General features: G+C 37.4%; 1 protein-coding gene across 1 annotated transcript in view; it reads left to right on the top strand.

The window, feature by feature from the left end:
* The window catches only part of herc1 (HECT and RLD domain containing E3 ubiquitin protein ligase family member 1), a 64,022-nt gene that overhangs the window by 20,305 nt on the left and 25,313 nt on the right, over positions 1 to 18,404 (top strand). The window contains exons 23-44 of the mRNA XM_042344121.1: positions 323 to 644; positions 1,727 to 1,847; positions 2,273 to 2,324; positions 3,493 to 3,764; positions 3,988 to 4,203; positions 4,998 to 5,118; positions 5,606 to 5,843; positions 6,337 to 6,509; positions 7,294 to 7,449; positions 7,752 to 7,858; positions 8,257 to 8,367; positions 8,993 to 9,169; positions 9,346 to 9,585; positions 10,861 to 10,944; positions 11,155 to 11,669; positions 13,339 to 14,138; positions 15,078 to 15,279; positions 15,686 to 15,846; positions 16,092 to 16,208; positions 17,058 to 17,289; positions 17,386 to 17,510; positions 17,978 to 18,177. Of these exons, the coding sequence (XP_042200055.1) occupies positions 323 to 644; positions 1,727 to 1,847; positions 2,273 to 2,324; positions 3,493 to 3,764; positions 3,988 to 4,203; positions 4,998 to 5,118; positions 5,606 to 5,843; positions 6,337 to 6,509; positions 7,294 to 7,449; positions 7,752 to 7,858; positions 8,257 to 8,367; positions 8,993 to 9,169; positions 9,346 to 9,585; positions 10,861 to 10,944; positions 11,155 to 11,669; positions 13,339 to 14,138; positions 15,078 to 15,279; positions 15,686 to 15,846; positions 16,092 to 16,208; positions 17,058 to 17,289; positions 17,386 to 17,510; positions 17,978 to 18,177 (4,742 nt within the window). The remainder of the gene's footprint in view (positions 1 to 322; positions 645 to 1,726; positions 1,848 to 2,272; positions 2,325 to 3,492; positions 3,765 to 3,987; positions 4,204 to 4,997; positions 5,119 to 5,605; positions 5,844 to 6,336; positions 6,510 to 7,293; positions 7,450 to 7,751; positions 7,859 to 8,256; positions 8,368 to 8,992; positions 9,170 to 9,345; positions 9,586 to 10,860; positions 10,945 to 11,154; positions 11,670 to 13,338; positions 14,139 to 15,077; positions 15,280 to 15,685; positions 15,847 to 16,091; positions 16,209 to 17,057; positions 17,290 to 17,385; positions 17,511 to 17,977; positions 18,178 to 18,404) is intronic.

The raw sequence follows: 18,404 nt of genomic DNA, 5'->3' as shown, positions 1-18,404 counted from the left end.
AGTTTGCAACCTAAATTGAACTTCCATTGAGTGAAGTATGAAAGGCACTTAATGTTGATCACAGGTTATTCATTAATATTGGACACCTATAATACCAGTAGAGTCCTGCTGAGATAACATGCAAGTGTGTAAAATTATTGTCCAAAGCACAACTGTTTTCCCTGATGGTTAAGTGTAAGAGATTTGTTGAATGCTATCTGCACCATATTTTTAAATTGACCTCCTGCAAAAAAAACTCATATATTCGAGGTATTTGTTAACACATGCTTCTGCTTGCTATGCTTTATAATGTATGTTTGTGTTTTTCTGTTGCACGTTACAGAAATCTTTCAATGTTTTCTATCAGCCCGTGAAATTGCTCGTGGCCGCGATCGAGAGCGAATGAACAGCACCACTGGAATTGGGAATGGAATAGTTGTGCAGCTTGATGATCCACCCACTCAGCTCCTGGAAGAACGCAGGGTCAGCACAGGACTTCCAGAAGGGCAGGACCTGTATACAGCAGCGTGCAATTCTGTCATCCATCGCTGTGCACTGTTGATTCTAGGAGTCAGCCCAGTTGTACAAGAATTGCATCAAAAAGATGAAGGGCAGACCCGAACTTCTGTTTCTGGAGTTACTGAAGGCCTTGGATTCATGACTAGGTTAGCAACCAAATCTTTGAACCTTGAAAATATTTTCTGAGTGATTTTAAAAAGAACACACACAATATATTTTCAGCAATGCTAATTAAATTTGGTACAACTTCTGCTAGAAAACATTGCTTTGTGGTGGTGTTTTGTTGACACTAGGAAAAATTTAAAATTCTCAAGATTATATAAAAGAAAACATTGTTCTGCAAAACTCTTATTGGGTATGTATCATGCCCCCAAACTGCTGGTTTAAGGCAGCCTTTTGGTTTCAGTTAGCAATCCAAGTCTGGTGTTTCACAAATCAATACAGACTCATTTATTGCTTCTATGTATCTGACAGATATTCTGCAATACTCCCTTCTGGGAATAAGTGTATCCATAGAGTCCTTAGTGAAGTTTGTTTCCTCCTGCTTGAAGCCCCTTAATTAATCTGAGTTAAAGAGTTAAACCTAACTTTTTATCTTGTAAGGATTTTGAATTTTTCCTAGGCCTCTAGTAAACTTGAGAACATATGTAATCTCACTTTCAAATTGCTTCATGCCCTGTCACCTCCCTCTCTCTCCAATCTGCTCATGCCCCACTTCATTACCCGCTGCCTTCGCTCAGCTGGCACAGGTCTGCTGTATGTCCCCTCCGTTCCACTGTTGATGGTTGTCCTTTCAGCCAAGATGCCCTGAATCTCTGGAACTCCCTGTCTCAATCCCACTGTCTTGCCTCGTCTTTGCCTGGTTTCAAGTCACACCTGATGACTTTCCTCTTCAGCTGTGCTTTTGGTCACCTCCTCTCCCTTTACAGCTTGGTATCAAACCACACCGCTGTTTTAGTGCTCCAAGATGCTCCCCGCATGAAAGGCAAGTTATTGTAATGTACACTCATTGTGAAATGTTTCATTGAGAAACTCTCACTTTGGTTATTCTAGTTGCCATGATTACAAATGCTGGTTTATTGACTAAACCTATGTGATTTAATTTATAAAATGACCTTGTAAATTTCATCTTTGATTCCGTTGCTACATTTTTAGAAATGAACCATTGTGAGTATTTAACTTGAATGGATATTGAGAGCTCCAGCCTCATGAGATTTGTTTGTTCCAGAAGTGAGAGTTTAACAGCAGAGAGCCATTCTGTGCAAACTGGTTCGACCCACAAACTGACTAAATCAAGAAGTGAGTCAGATTTATCTCAGCCAGAATCTGATGAGGAAGGATATGGATTGGTGAGGAGTTCTTCTTGTTTCAATGCATTTTAATTCTCATTTTAAGTACTTCCAGCACTTACTGGGCTAGCGTTCTGCTCTGAAAAATGGCTGCCTTTGGTTGACACTAACGACACTGCACGTTTTGTGCAGGACACAATGTTAGCGGTGACCTGTTTTATTTTTTTTACACACTGCTCTTACAACGCAGCTGCTGGAACATGAGGCCCAGCCTATACAATGTTTTCCTGTATAGTGGGTGTGGATACTTTTTGTTTACCTCACCTCTGAGACTTGCTTAGAATAGTTCCTAAGTTAAAAGCGGTATTTAAATACTTTTCCAAAGAATTTTTAATTGAGTCAGATTGCAATGCTATACAAGTTATTGACTTATATTTTAAAAGACTTCATTCCAATTTTTGTAACTTTTGTAATTTTTCTTAAAGAGCTCCAGAAGAAATGTGGATTTGGATTTGGCATTTACTCGGAGAAAATGGGGTGAGTCTATTGTGCTACAAATAATGTGCCACTACAGAATGTAATATTAGCTATCTTTAGTCATGTTCATCTGTTTAATCTGTTATACACTATTTGTATGAAACACAGTTTTGGAGGTTAGATTTTCATCGATGTTGGTGCTGCCTTGCCATGGGTGAAACTCACAGCTCGAAGCAGTGTAATGAACAGACATTGTAGACATTTACTTATATTGATACCTTCCGAGAACCACAGAGTGAGTCCCTTTGCAACAAGTTTTTATAACTTGGTTCAGGTTGTTGCTACCAGCTTGTATTGTATTTCCTACAAGAAGATTTGATAAATTCGGTAATCTAGAAAGTCTTCTATTTTAAATAGTTAGACATTATCCTGTAGCTCAGTGGTTAGAAAACTTGCCTTGCAAGCGAGAGACTTGGGTGCGATTCCCGGCAGAGCGAAACCTTGGGCAAGTTTCCTTACTCCACACGCCTGATAATAATCCCTCAAGAAAAAATCAATAATAAATTGGTCACTTCAATCCACAACTATTTGTGGGACACTGCTGTGTGCGATTGGCTGCCGCGTTTCGCCCACAAATATACAGTCAATTCACTTTACAGTTTATTCTGTGAAACGCTTTGAGACATCTAGAAGATGTGAAAGGCGCTGTATCAAATGCAAGGATTATTTATTATTGTCTTAAAGTGACCACAAAATAAATTGTGAATAATCCTATTATCCTAAAGGACAATATTGTTTGAGCAACAATTTGCTTTTATGCAACACATCATCACGTAGGATCATGTCTTACAGTGCTTTATAATGACTGGATTGGATGATGAACAAGAGTGACCGGGAGGATGGATATGTGACCATAAGCGAGAGATCAGTTTTAAGGCAGAAGAAAAAAATGGATAGAGAAGGTTAAAGAGGGAACGTTCTAGAGATTTTTGTAGTTCACATTGCAAACCCTCAACTGTCCAACAACTTGGGGTGTCCTCCTGGTGTGAAAGACTATATAAATGCAATTTGTTGTTCACTTTTTTATTCTGCTTTGTACATGATTGAGTTTTTGGATCTGCTCCTTGTGTAAGTAGGCAAAAGTGCTTCCTGCAAACATGGTATTTATTCTACACTTGCACGAAAATAAGTAACTTTTGCATTTCTATTTCCATGTTATTCTCCACAGGTCCTCTTCATAGTCCGACCGATTCTCTCCGGGGCTCCTGGACACGATTGAAACACAGCAGAGATCAATCGTATGATTCTTCATACTCCTACAGTGGATCTGATTGTGATCTGAATAAACTGCTCGGAATCCACACATTTATTGAAAACATAGTTAGCTTTGTAAGTGGAGGTATGGGCACTTCTCCAGGTTTTAAAGAGCCTGAAGAAAATATGTCCACCAACCCTCAGGCTATCATTATTGCCATGGAACAGCAACAGCTTAGGTCAGAGGTAAGCAGCCGAGACAATTGTATCTTCACGGCTTAATTCGTAGTTTAATGTTGAGGCAAATACAATATTGTTCTTGCTGCTTAAACATATTTACTTTGGAAGTAATGATCTGAATTGTAAGTGCTTAGTCTATGAAATGGGTGAGCGACTGGCACATGTGAAAATGCACTCCAGCATGAATCATTTATTCATTATTAATATGAGATTATTTAATATTCCTTAGCTTCGTCTGGCTGCACTTCACCAAGTCTTGGTATTGCTTACTGGAATGGAGGAAAAGGGGAGCCTGTTAATAGGAAGTAATTGCCCAGGTTCAGGTTTCCAGTCATCATCTTTACTGACTTCAGTCAGACTACAATTCCTAGCAGGATGCTTTGGCCTCGGGACTGTAGGAAATGCAGGATTTAAAGGCGAAAGTGTTCAATTGCACCACTATCAGGTATTGACCAAATGTAATCAGATCCGCTATGTTCTGGGTGAAAAGTTTTTTTTTAAAGAAACTAAAATTGCTTACAAATACTTAATCTTACTGAAGTATATTGGGTCCAAATCCCTGACTGTCCAGGGCCTTGGGATGTCCTCCTGATGTGAAAGGCACAATACAAATGTAATTTGTTGTGTTGAGTATATATTTTAGGAATAGGTGTAAAGATGGTGAGGTATACATGTTTGCAGTTAGATCTATTTATTCCAAAATGATTAAAACATGGGAATACTGCAGAAAAAATAAAAATAGAAATACAATGAAGTAGTGAATATTATTTCGTAGAAAAAAATTATGTAAAACATACTTCTACTCTGTTTTTACTGTATTTAATAAAACTCTGATGACTTAGCATTAGGCCAATTCACACAATTTTCTTAACTGCAGAAACCAGAAAGGCCCTGAACTCCTATTTTGTTTTGGATGATCTCAGCTATGGCATCAATAGTAATGTTAATGTTAAAATTGACAAAATGCTACAGTTAATTTTTTCCCTAGAGAAATGATCCAAGCGATTGTTACAGTCTTTTCTACAGTCGTTTCAAGTAATGGAAATTCAGGTGTTTAGGTTGCACCTTTATGTGCTTTTTTTTATCCTGAATACATGGGGTGCAGTTTATCCACTGGCGTAAAAGTTGATGGTATATTTTACAAAACCCTGCAATTTAATTTGCAGAATGTTGAAGCATAAATGTTCAATTCTGTATGTTGGAAAGGATATATTAATATTTATCAATTGAACTATTCAGGATGGTATCAGGGCTGCCAGGAGAAATATTCAGCTGGATATCCAGATTGCAGTCCACAAAATATACCAACAGCTGTCTGCTACTCTGGAGCGTGCATTGCAGGCAAATAAGCATCACGTTGGTAAGTAAACTGGAACACAACTGACCCCATCTTATTAAAATGATTGAAACAAGAAAAGAATAGCTGGTCCTTAATTGTGATGCCTTCCCTTAATTAACTATCTACTCCACTTCTCCAAAAAATACTGATGAAGATCAAAAACCGTTTACTACCACAGCAGGATTGAATTAGAGTGAAACAATATAACTTATTTCTAAGTATTTATTTATCATTTCCATTTTAGTTTCTTTACCATCTCTCATCTTGCTTCCTCATTCTTCATCAACACTCAAACAGAATGGTGTTGCCCAGTTGCTTAAAATGTACCTTGATATACTTTGAGAAATTCTGGTCACAGCCCTGACATTGAGTATCTTTGGTGAATTTTCCCTAATATGTCCGCAGTTAAAACAATTTTATTTAATTCAGTAAAAAATATATTTTTTGAAACTTAGGAATTTTCTCCCTTCCTATTTTGATACACATTTAATTAGGTTCTCTTTTTCAGAAGCACAGCAGCGCCTTTTGCTGGTTACCGTGTTTGCACTTAGTGTGCGTTACCAGCCAGTGGATGTCTCATTGGCAATCTCCAGTGGTTTATTGAATGTGTTATCCCAGTTGTGCGGCAATGACACAATGCTTGGACAACCACTTCAGTTGATACAAAAGCCTGGTCTTTCACAGCTCAGCACAGCTTTGAAGGTTGCAAGCACTAGACTTCTTCAGATTCTAGCCATCACGACAGGGTAAGAGTATCGTTCACCTGTAGTATCTTTGTGATTAATTTGGAATACTCAGTGATGCAATATTTGGAGTTAAAGTCAAAGAATTGAGGCAACAATGGATGGGATTGAAAAATTATAAAGTCCACTGCAAGTTTTGAATGAGTTTTAAAAATTTCAGCTACAGAACACATTTTCAACCTAAATATGGCCTGAGAAGTTTGTTTTTTGAAAAAGCTCGGCATGAATATCTAAACAAGTTGCAGCGGGCTTATAATTAGTATAATATGGAATAAGAATAAAAATTATGGAAATTCATAACCGATCAATCACCATCTGACTGAAGCCAATGGCTAGGGATGTCCACAGTAATGCAAGGCATATCTTTGGAGGTGGTGGGGGTGAGGGTTGTCATGTTCTTGACCTCGCAAGCCAAACTCATAAGCAGTCTTATCAGGTGAAGTACTGCCAATACCGTTTAGCTGATTGATTCTTTTTTACTTCTACAATCTTATAGAACCTATGCAGACAAACTGAATCCTAAGGTGGTTCAGTCTCTATTGGATTTGTTGTGCAGCCAGCTGAAGAATCTCCTATCACACGCTGGAGTAAAATTGATCGAGCCACGTGAAGAAGGAGAAAACAAACTGGATGAGGCTGTTGAAGCTGACGGTACCAAAGATTTCAGAGGTATTACGGCTATTCTTTTCTGTTATCACATATTATATGATTTATATTTAAAAGAATAGGAAGTGAAATACAGTTCAATATAACTACAATAAATGAAAATATATATTCTAATTAATTGATTTTCCAACCAAAATGGTGACATGCTTATTAAAGAGAAAGACAAGTTGCGAGGGGAAATATATTCTGTTCAAATTACTTCCAGCAGCTTAAAAAAGAAAAACCTGATGCAATTATATTCCCACTGTAACAAGAAATGCTCATCTTTTCTTGATCATAGGGAGTCTTCAGTGTCTTCAGTGTCTAAGGTGTTCCGGTGTGTCCCATAGTGACTCCATTTAGTATAATGAACAGCTGCTTTGGAATATTTAAGGAAGAATCCAAAAAACGCAGAATTGGAGAGTATACAATACCCAGGCAGCTCTGTGCTTTCAGCTACAAATTAGCTTTCAGACCAGTTCTGCCTACCTTATTAATTTAAATGTAGCCACTGTGAAATGTACCTTACGCTAACATCTCTGAACTAGCCTAGGGACTGCAGAGGCAAATCTTGAAGATGTGTTAAAATCAAGAGTTCCTCACTACAGATGTGATATTTTGGGGGATAGTTTGAATGCAAAGTGAATACTGTGAACTTTAGTTCCCCTTTAATATAATAAGATTAATTCCATTAAGTTTTATAAACAGCAGCATTTCTACTTTGCTTTCTATACAAATATTTTCATAAATGTAGAGCAAAAATCGAGGTTTGCTTTAGATGAATGATATGTTGCTTTGTGTTTTGCAGCAGTTCTTCGAAAACAACACTCAGCAGAGCTACAGCTTGGCGATTTCCTTGTTTTCCTCCGTAGAGTTGTTTCTTCAAAAGCTATTCAATCCAAAATGGCATCTCCCAAATGGACTGAGGTGTTACTTAATATTGCTGCTCAAAAATATTTTTCAGGTACATTCCAAATAATAAAAATCTTATTAATCATTAATAAATATCAAAAGTAATAAGCTACCAAAGAGAAATACGACTCATGCTCAAATATTTGTGTTCAAAGTATTTGCAGAAGAAATACAAAGTACAAAAATAGTTTTAAAACAACTTGTGACACCACTTAAGAACCAGAGATAAATAAGCATGAAAGCTCAGGAATCTTTGTGTTCTTGTTTGACGAGAAATGATTCCAAGCGAGTTGTACAGAAAGTATTAAATTTCCTGACTCCATACATGGTCACAAGCTCCATTTGTTCATATAGGTGTGCCTCTGGTTGGTAATCTCAGAACAAGGCTACTTGCCCTTCATGTTCTAGAAGCGGTACTGCCTGCTTGCGAGTCAAGTGTTGAAGATGATCAAATGATGCAGGTAAAGAAAACATCGCATTGATTTTGCAAGTGTTGAAACAAATCTTTATTGCATCTTCGGAATGTTTTGTTTCTCCTTTTTATATAATTTAGCTTGTTTCGTAGTGCTGAGACTGCTAAATAAATCCAATGGGCATAAATATTCTTGTCTCAATTTTAAGCTGAAGTGGTCTGAGAAAATGGCTCCAGAAATGTATCTTAATTATATTGTGAATGGACAATTAATTACTCAATTTAACAAAGTTAATATTAATAGCCTGTATTTTAACGTTTTTATTCAGTTAAGCATTCTAGTTTGAAAGAAAGCAATATAGATTTGAAATGTCACACTCTTTAAATCTGTATTAACTGCTACCTGCCGTAAACTTTCCTATCTTTAATTTTTATTTGGACGTATAGGTGGTGGAGCGGCTTTTTTTGCTCATATCTGACTGCATGTGGGAGGCACCTATAGCTCAGGCAAAACGTGCTCTTCAAGTGAAGGAGAAAGAACAAGAGATGAAATTACAGGTATAGAATTACCCAGACATTCTTGGATTTAAGTCAAAAGTACAGTATAGAGACGTTTCCATGAAATTTACTTCTGGCATCATAAAACTAAATTTCAAAATGAAAACGCACCAAAAATGAAAAGCACTAAAATGACGTAAATACAATAGAAATAGGGTTGGAAAAGGATTTGGAAAGTGAGTTTGGCGGCTATAGAGAGGCATTGACTGAGATTGTCCCTCTGCCTGGGCATATCATGTGGCAACCAAAGCATGGGAGAAAATCTTTTTTTTAAACAAAGTGAAGGTGATAGAAACCCTCAAAAAATCCATCCAAATACGACAAAGCCACGTGAGAGGATGGTAAAAATATTGTCATATTTATTGGAGGTCTTGTATTGTGCTTATTTATATATATATATAATATGCAGGTCATTTATTCATACATATTTGCTGAGTTGTAGATTACTTGTATTTGTCTTAAAAATAAGCTTTAGCATTAACCTAGTTATTACTTGAATGACCTCAAATGTCTCTGTGAATAGAGAATTGGGTTTCCCATTTTGTCAAAATGTGATTCAAAGTGGCTGGCCTGACTTAATTGTAGCACATGTGTTGTACGTTTTATTATTTGTTAATTATGACAGAAGCAAGGAGACAGTGAGGAAGAAGATGAAAATCTTCCTATTCAGGAAGTGTCCTTTGATCCTGAAAAAACGCAATGTTGTGCTGTGGAGAACGGACAAGTTCTGACTCATGGTAGTGGTGGAAAAGGCTATGGATTAGCATCAACTGGCATTACGTCTGGATGCTACCAGTGGAAGGTATGCCCGTAGCGTCGATTTGCAAAGTCTTTATAAATATAACAGCACACCAAAACGTTTTAAATGGTCTCCTTTTTTAACTCTTGTATTTAAACTTAATTTGGGTAAACAAAGTACTTTTTTTAAAAAAAATCTGTTTCAAGAATATTGAGCTGATTGTGGAATTTTGTGACTAGTTTTACATAGTAAAGGAAAATCGAGGTAATGAGGGCACCTGTGTCGGAGTATCTCGTTGGCCTGTACATGACTTCAACCATCGCACCACTTCAGACATGTGGCTGTACAGAGCATACAGCGGTAATCTGTACCACAATAGTGAGCAGACACTGACCCTTTCCAGCTTCACTCAAGGAGATTACATAACTTGTGTGTTGGATATGGAAGCCAGGACAATCTCATTTGGGAAGAATGGCGAGGTAAATCATCATGTACTTGGTGTATAGATGTATATAAGCTCCATATGACAAAAAAACTTAGTATACATATATTATAGAAGAGCAAAACATTGCCATAAGAATACAAACATTTGCATGTACTCTTTAAGGTGTTATCTCTAATTGGCCATAGAACATTGACATTTATAGCACAGAAGAAGACTTGAGTTTCCCGAGTCCTCCGCTCCACCCTTGGCGGCCGTGCCTTCAGCCACTACTCCCCGAGGCTTTGGAATTCCCTTCCTCACTCCCTTCGCCTCGCACCCTCTCTTCCTATTTTCAGGTCCCTGCTGAAGACCTTTTCGACCACGCCTTTGGTCACCTTCCTCCCCCTCCCCCTGGCTCGGCCCCAGGTCCATTACTGTGAAGCGCTGTGAGACGCCGTCCGGCGTGGAGGGCGCTATATAAATCCAAGTTGTTGTTCTGCTATTGTAAAGTGCTCGAGACGTATTCATAGAGCATCATTCACGTGGAATAACAAGTTGTCGTTTGAATTCTAGAATTTGGAAGCTCTAAATCAGATACAATTTCAGTCCAAATTGTCAGCCCTCATTTTAAGTGAAGACACTTCCTCTGGCAACATATGTAGTTGTTCGCTGTAACTTTCTCTTGGGGTTACTCCACAGGACTGAAGATAGAAATTGGATGGCCATTTCTTGAAGGAAGCAAATTAATTTCCTGCTTGCTTGTTGACTAAAAATATTTCTGAGCGCTTCACTTCCCTCTGTTTAAGAGAAGCCATTTTCTATTGACTAGCTTTTAAATAAATAAGCTAGCTAAGAAAAAATTATATTGAATAGACCTTATATTTGAAATCAAGAGGACATTTCAAAGCACTTCACAGGAATTACCATAAAATGTTGTGACTGTATATTAGATGAATGCCTACAAAAGGGAGAGAATTTATTATTGACTTTTTAAGACCAAACTGGGAAAGTATTTTAAAAGTATTATTTCCACCCTCCTTCCTCCCACCCCACCCCAGATCCCTCTGTACTGAATTTGCTTCCATACGTAAAATGCTGTGTTCAAAATATGTACTAGATATACTAGGTAGTATGTCTAGTAATTTCTGCTATATATCACTCCAATAAGCTTTAACACTCACCTATCCAAAACAGACTGGTACTTTAATACTTAGACTGAGTGATGTCCTGATAAAATTTGTGCTGCCTATTTCTGTTCATGTAAATCAATCATTAATAATGTTATATATATTCTGCTGGTTCTCGATTTTGAATCTTGTTTTACTTCTAGGAACCCAAACTAGCATTTGAAGATGTGGATGCAGCTGAATTATATCCTTGTGTAATGTTCTATAGTAGCAATCCTGGGGAAAAGGTAAGAAAAAAAGTTTGTATTTTGTAATATATTGCCTGTGAAATGCAAGGATTATTTGAAACTTTCCTAGTTTTTTTAAAAAAATAAATTAAAAATGGGAGAAACTATATAAAAGGTTCTGCCAGTAAGTAATAGCATTTGAGGAAATATTGAATAGTTTTGAATTAGTTATTAAATAGAACAGGACAAATAATCTTTTTATTCTTCTAGGTTAAAATCTGTGAAATGCAAATGCGTGGCACACCTCGGGATTTACTGCCTGGTGATCCTATATGTAGCCCTGTGGCTACTGTACTTGCAGAGGCCACTATCCAACTCATCCGCATTCTTCATCGTACAGACAGGTGGACGTACTGTATCAACAAAAACATGATGGATCGTTTGCAGAAAATCAAATCTTCCATAAAAGATGGTGGTCAGAAATTAAAGAAGAGTCGTTCTGTGCAAAGCAGAGAGGAACACGAAATGAAAGAAGAGAGCAAGGAGGAGGAAAAAGGCAAGCACAGCAAGCATGGGTTGGCAGAGCTTGCTGAAATCCAGCTGAAGACCTTGTGCACTGAAGTGTGGCCTGTGCTGGCAGTAATTGGTGGTGTGGATACGGGCCTAAGAGTTGGAGGGAGATGTGTACACAAACAAACTGGTCGCTATGCTACCCTTTTAGGTGTAGTCAAGGAAGGGAGCACATCTGCGAAGGTTCAGTGGGATGATGCAGAAATTACAATAAGGTAAGTACTGATTGTGGTTTCTGTTCACATCGCTTATTTAGCATTCACAGAGCTGGTTGCTTAACTAATAAAATTAATGAATGTATTACACAGAAACAGAATATACTAAAATGTAGAAAGTGTTTTAAATATACAAGTTAGTTGAATTATCCTAAAAACGGAAGTGCTGATGTCCTGTTTAAAGCTTCAAGTTAAAAATTCTTAATATTAGAGGTTTAGGTTAAGTTGAAGGTGTTCAGTGCAAAGATGAATGCTACATTATTATTCATGCACCCTAGTAAAGGCAGTAGTTCTCTAACGTTTTTAAAAAGGATTCTTTGTGAAAATGTTTAGAATAGGCTACACCAGTATCAGAGGACGACATTTTAAAATGTGCTCTTTATTTGTTCATTTTAAATTGTGAGTTTAACAATAATTGGTGTGCTGTTTGCCACTTGAGGTGTAAATGTGGTATCATTTATGAAGGGGAAAAATATATTTATTTTAAGAATGTATTTGCATAAAAGTGAATGAAAAAGCAATTTGGCTCACACACTTGCTCTTTTTTAAAATTCATTTCTTGAAATCAAATGTAGCAGTACTCCAGGTGCTGACATTTCCTCCTGTGTGCCTCCTCTCATATTTTTAATGTTTTTTTTAAATGATTTGGGTGGTGGGGGGGCAATTTTGGAGATTGATTATTGAAAAAACATAATTAATATTGGTTACTATATTTTCAGATTTACCAGCAAATTCAGAAAGTGTTGCAAAAATGTTTCTCTATACAGGGCAGCCCATTTATAATGCGGTCGTCTGGGGCCAATATCTCAGAGGCTACAATATAAGTTTGCTATAAATGCTGACTTGTAGATCGTCGAGTTGCTGACATCTTCCTGCACACTGACTGTTGATGCGCAAAAAGCACAATTTGACGTCAGAAATGTTCCTGCATATGGAGTGCATGCTCAGCACACAGGAAGTTTGTTAATGGCACATTCGCCCACAAAATATAGTCAATTCACATTACAGTATATTCTGCAAAGCGCTTTGAGACGTCTCGAAGACGTGATAAGGCGCTATATTGAATGCAAGGATTATTATTATCATCTTGCAGGTAACGCTCTTACAAGCAATGTAATGGAAGTGATGTTAGCAGCAACCTGACAACCAGGCTGTTAAATCAGAAATTGATCAATTTTTAGGATGGGATGCCAGCTAGTCAGTATTGAATTCAGTTAACACAGGTCCACAAGACACCAGCGTTATAAATGAGCGTGCGTTAAACTGGGGAGAGGAGTGGGTTGCATTATAATGGGGTTGCCATATTTGATTTTAAGTTCCCACTGTTGTAATTTTTTTTAATGAAATGAGCCTTTTGAATGCCCTGTTTGCAAACTGCCTAACAATTTGATTGCTTATTTAATCCTTGTCACATCTATGTTTTTTGTTCTCTATCATTTTTAAGTTTCTAACAATTGTTTGACAGATATTGCTAAACTTTCCTTGTGTTTTCCCTCCTTAACAAGTGAATTCTATTTGTTATTCATTTCCTCACTAATATGTTAATTCATGAAATTCATGGCTTTCTGCATTCATATATTTATTATTTTGAAACAGCATAGCCTTCTGTGCATTCCTCCTGTCTATCCCTCACTTGCTTTTTCCTGTGTCATTCTGATCCGTATTAAAGCTTCCCAACTTCTTGGTCGCCTAGTGACACACCACTGTACAACTTGGAACCGTGTGAGCCACTCCCTTTCGATGTGTCAAGATTTCGTGGGTTAACAGCCTCCTTACTACTAGACCTCACCTACCTGAGTGGCATCCACGAGGATGGAGGAAAACCGAGCGGAAGAAGGCACGAGAAAAAGTACATCAGACTTGAATCTGATGAGAAAGGAGACAGTGATCAGAAAACCGAGGCAGATCTCACAAAAGACAACCTTGATCAGCGAATGTTAATACAGCCATCTGAAGAGGTTAAAAGTTTTATCCCAAGTGGTGCTCCAACTTCTCGATCCGAAAGTGAAATTTCAACTTATACTGTAGACTCTGCGCATCTCAATTTGGATTCTCAGCATCATGTACTAGAGGCAAAACGGAAAATGCACGAACACATATTTAAAAATCATGACTTGGTGCAGTCTGAAATTAGAGCAGTGCAATTGTCTTATCTATATCTTGGTGCAATGAAAACCATTAGCGCTCTGCTTAGCTGTAGCAAGTATGCAGAACTGTTGCTAATCCCAAAGGGTTTTGCTGAAAATAGCCACAATTCGGACTGTGCTGGACCTCCTGTTCTACAGGAAGATGTGGAATTGAGAGCCGCACTCCAATTTCTGATGCGCCACATGGTGAAACGGGCTGTAATGCGGTCCCCAATTAAGAGAGCTTTGGGACTGACCGAATTGGAGCGTGCACAAGCCATGATTTATAAACTGATAGTGAACTCGTTGCTGGACGATCAATTTGGTGGCAAAGCAAAACCAGGTATGTGCATATCTGACTCTTAATTTTTAGTGGGTACGCAAGACAAATATTGTTTATCTAAATGTTTAGGAAAATGCTAATTTAATCACAATTTAATTCTAGTGAATTAATATTAACTGATAAATGTACTTTGAAGAAGAAATCGTGAATGCAGTGAGCAATGCAGTAAAGCTTAGCTAATCAGGTTATTGTGGATGGATTTTCAGACTAAGTAGATAGTCTTTATATTCCTTTTCATTATTCTTCCTGTTAAATTATCTTTCTTGGTCTCTCTTGTCCACAAAATGGTTTCTCTCTGAGTGGAAAGGACCACAACCTGTTGTCAGATTCATGGTGCTTTTAAATTGAAAGTAAAAGAAAAAAATCGGTTCAGGTATTCTTATGAGTGACTCTTCACATTTTTTGCTGAAGTGTCGTACCTGGAGCGTTAAACTTTTTCTCTTTCAGGTGTTGATTACCTTGCTGTGTAACTCCAGCATTTGCAGTTTTTCTTTTTATTCATACTAATTAAAACTTGTTAATTATTTGCGCACATGGATTGTATTTTGTACTATAAATGGAGACTTGTATAGTCATTGCTGTTTTCCATAATGATAAATTTAAACAACACTTCTCAAACTATTGCTTACAAATTTGGTAAAATACTTGTAATGAATAGCCTGCACTCCCCTCCCTAGTTGAATGTGAGTTCCATGAAGAAAAAATATTCTTTTAGGCAATTTCATGATAAGGTTGAGAAAGCACGGAAAGAGCTCATTCTTTTGGTACAGTACACTATAGATCTTCCTTTAAAACTATTACACTTAACCTGTGTGGTTTCAATAGGCTGTTTGTTTTACAATATGTTTTACTTGTACGGGGTATGGGTGCTATATCTTAGCTGTCAAATGCTTTTTCTTGTTAAACATGTTGTGGTTTACTAACTCATTAAATTACTAGTAGATATCATACATCAATCTGAGGAAGTGGATATAGCTATGCAAGCCCAAACACCTGTCACTACAAGCCCGTCTGCTTCAAGCACCACATCGTTCATGAGTAGCTCTCTGGAAGACACCACCACCGCTACTACCCCGGTCACTGACACTGAGACTGTGCCTGCCTCAGAATCGCCAGGCGTAATGCCTCTCAGCCTTCTACGGTGTGTAGACTGCTGTCACGTTCATTCAGTTGTGTGAGTGAAAAGCCTAGATGGACCTATTAAAGTTAAGCTAGTTATTAATGAAAGAAAGGGTATTTATTTTAAATTCTTTGCCAAGTTATCTTTATTGGGTAATGAGCGTATTTTATGAGTGGTGCAAAATCACACACTGTTGTGTGATAAACTTTGCTTCATAATAATTAATCAAAAGTAGTTACTCTCCTTGTGAACAACAACAATAGACATAACACCCTTCGTATAGGATAGTGTCTCAGAGTACAGAGGGCGATTGATGTAAATGTAGGAAGAAAAATGTTCTCCTGTGTTGGTTTAGTTGATATCATTGGTAATTCAATTATCTATAACTGGAAGAAAATGAAGATGACTATTGTATTGTTTCCATCAGCCAAATGTTCTCCAGTTATCCAACCACCACAGTACTTCCCACACGACGGGCACAAACTCCACCTGTCGCGTCCCTCCCAACTTCACCTTCCGAAGAGGTGGGTAGAAGACAAAGTCTTACCTCGCCTGAATCCCAGCCAACCCGGTCAGCAAATCGCACAGGTATTTAACTGAAGCATTTTTATTGTATCGATTGCAGATTACCACATCAATGTGATGTTGCTAAATACAAGATTGATTATCAGAAGATTATTTTATTCAAAGTATTAAACTTAAAAATGTTACGGAACTCCCTTGGAAGTAACTTGACTCTTTCTAATATGTTAAATTTAAAATGCTGAATCATAACAAACTGTACTTTTAAAATGTAGGCCACTAAAATGTATATCAACTTATTGTTTTTCAAGCTTCTTCAGATCCCAGCAGCAGACTTTCAACTTCACCCCCACCACCACCTATTGCTGTTCCTCTTTTAGAGATGGGATTTTCGCTCAGGCAGATTACAAAGGCCATGGAAGCCACGGGTAATCAAATCTATTTGTTCAGGAATACAAAGCTGTGTTTTGAAAAGCAGCTATATGAATGCACATGTCTTTTATTTGGTTTAGGTGATTCCTTTGTTATTATTATGCAAGAGTTTTCCAAAACTGCAAGTCCAATAACTAGTTCAAGAAATTATACTATTCGAAGGTTACTTTTAAATTAAAATGTCAGTTTTCTTTCAAATCACTTAGCAGAATAGACCTGCTCTGTAAAATGCTGAAGTAATTTCCTGTAAGATAATGAAGATCTGTCTTTTCAACATCTCTTATCACCTGCTCCTTACAATAGGCAAAACCATTTTATGATGTGGTTTCACGTATGTTGCAGTTTCACTAAAATTGGGCTAATGAAATATTCCGCTGTATAATGAAATCCTGCTGTGTACAGAAAGTTGTAATAAGGGTGTACATTATTATAATAATAATACTTGCATTTGATATAGAGCCTTATCACGTCTTCGAGACTTCTCAAAGTGAATTGACTGCATAGTTTGTGGGCAAAACGAGGCAGCCAATTGCGCACAGCAGTGTCCCACAAAACATTGAGTAACATTGGATTGAGTAATCAAATTATTATTATTTTTTATTAGCAGTTAAGAAATGCAACAAGTAGTGCAAGCTAAAGGAATAGGTATTAAAGCTTGACTACAGCTGCAAAAAACAATCGGCAAGTTCCTCTGGAGTGCCAGCACTGATTGCCATTTATTGACCAAACCTCTAGGAAAACGTTAGTTTTTTTTTCTTTGAAAATGTGGGGGGGGGATAGTAAGAAAGGGTTATATTGTAAAATTACTTTTCATATTTTGCTTTTTTCTTTATAAACTGTGTTAGGTGCCAGAGGAGAAGCAGATGCACAGAACATCACAGTGTTGGCTATGTGGATGATAGAACATCCATGTGTAGAGGAAGATGATGAACCACAATCCTCAGTTAATGCAGATTCATGTCCTGGAGCAACAGCCTCAAGTAATGGGGGGAAATGCAGAGAGATGAGTTATTTACAGGCACCTGGAGAAATACCTGCTGCTGATGCCACAGAATTAGAGGAAGGTTTCAGCGAGAGGTACATTAGTATTCAGAATCCTTCATCAGAATTATTCACCATTAATTACTTCTTTTAAAGATTTGTTGCTAAGTTTAATTTTTTTTCCTTTTGCAGCCCTGATGGACAAGATCAAGGAGAGGGTGAATCAACCATGAACACACCTCCTTCCAGAAGCAGATCAACTGTCACGAGGAGACAGAAGTTTGAACTGGCAGCTCGAACATTGCTGGCACGTGCAGGTGATTCAACTATTTTTAAACAAAAGTATTTTCCGAATGTGCTTCTAGTTTAGATGACTGAACGTAGATATTTCTATATGTGATTAGATTGACACCTCTTGCTAATATTTTAACTGCATTGATTAAAAAGTTACACAGGGTTCTAGTGCGATTCTAGTCCACTGTGAAGTAGAATAAGTTTATATATTTTAAAAAGTGCATTATCCAGTCAGCAATAACATTTATCAACTAGCATAGCTTGATCAAATTATGATTTTTTTTCTGACCAGCTTATTTTTTTGTGTGTATAAACTACCGTTGAAAGATTCCTGAAAAAACTCTGCCCTATTTTTAACAAGTGAATGCTTCTGAATAATAGAAGCTAATAAATAAGTGTGCATCTTAATGATTGTATAAGAATTCCATTTGTGTGCAATTATACAACAAACATTTAGAAATTAAGTACGCTTTTCACGCTTAAATTGCAGCAGGACTGTACCGTTCAGTTCAAGCACATAGAAACCAAAGTCGGCTGGACGGAACATCCATGCAACAGGACTCCAGTGCTCTCCATGACTTTAACCTTGATGAAGAGCTGGAGATTGATCTGGATGATGAGGCAATGGAAGCCATGTTTGGTCAGGATTTTACAAGTGATAGCGATATATTGGGAATGTGGATTCCAGAGGTACTGGACTGGCCAACATGGGTGTGTGGCTGCAGCTTGTGCTGCTTTTGCTTATTTACTAAATTGCCTTCACTACGGTTTTAAAACTATAGTTCAGTTTGTTAAGCACATTGTTTATTGGAGTGGTGACTTTCAAAGCTTTTCGTTTCTGTTTAAGTGCAAATTAACTCTTGGCACATGCAAGCTGGTGTGTGTGTGTGTGTGTGTATTAACAACCCACTAAAAAT

This window comes from Callorhinchus milii, unplaced genomic scaffold (genome assembly GCF_018977255.1).
Source record: "Callorhinchus milii isolate IMCB2004 unplaced genomic scaffold, IMCB_Cmil_1.0 Scaffold26, whole genome shotgun sequence".
NCBI lineage: Eukaryota > Metazoa > Chordata > Chondrichthyes > Chimaeriformes > Callorhinchidae > Callorhinchus > Callorhinchus milii.
Note: the sequence above shows the minus strand (reverse complement) of the source record. Positions and strands in the feature narration are given on the sequence as shown.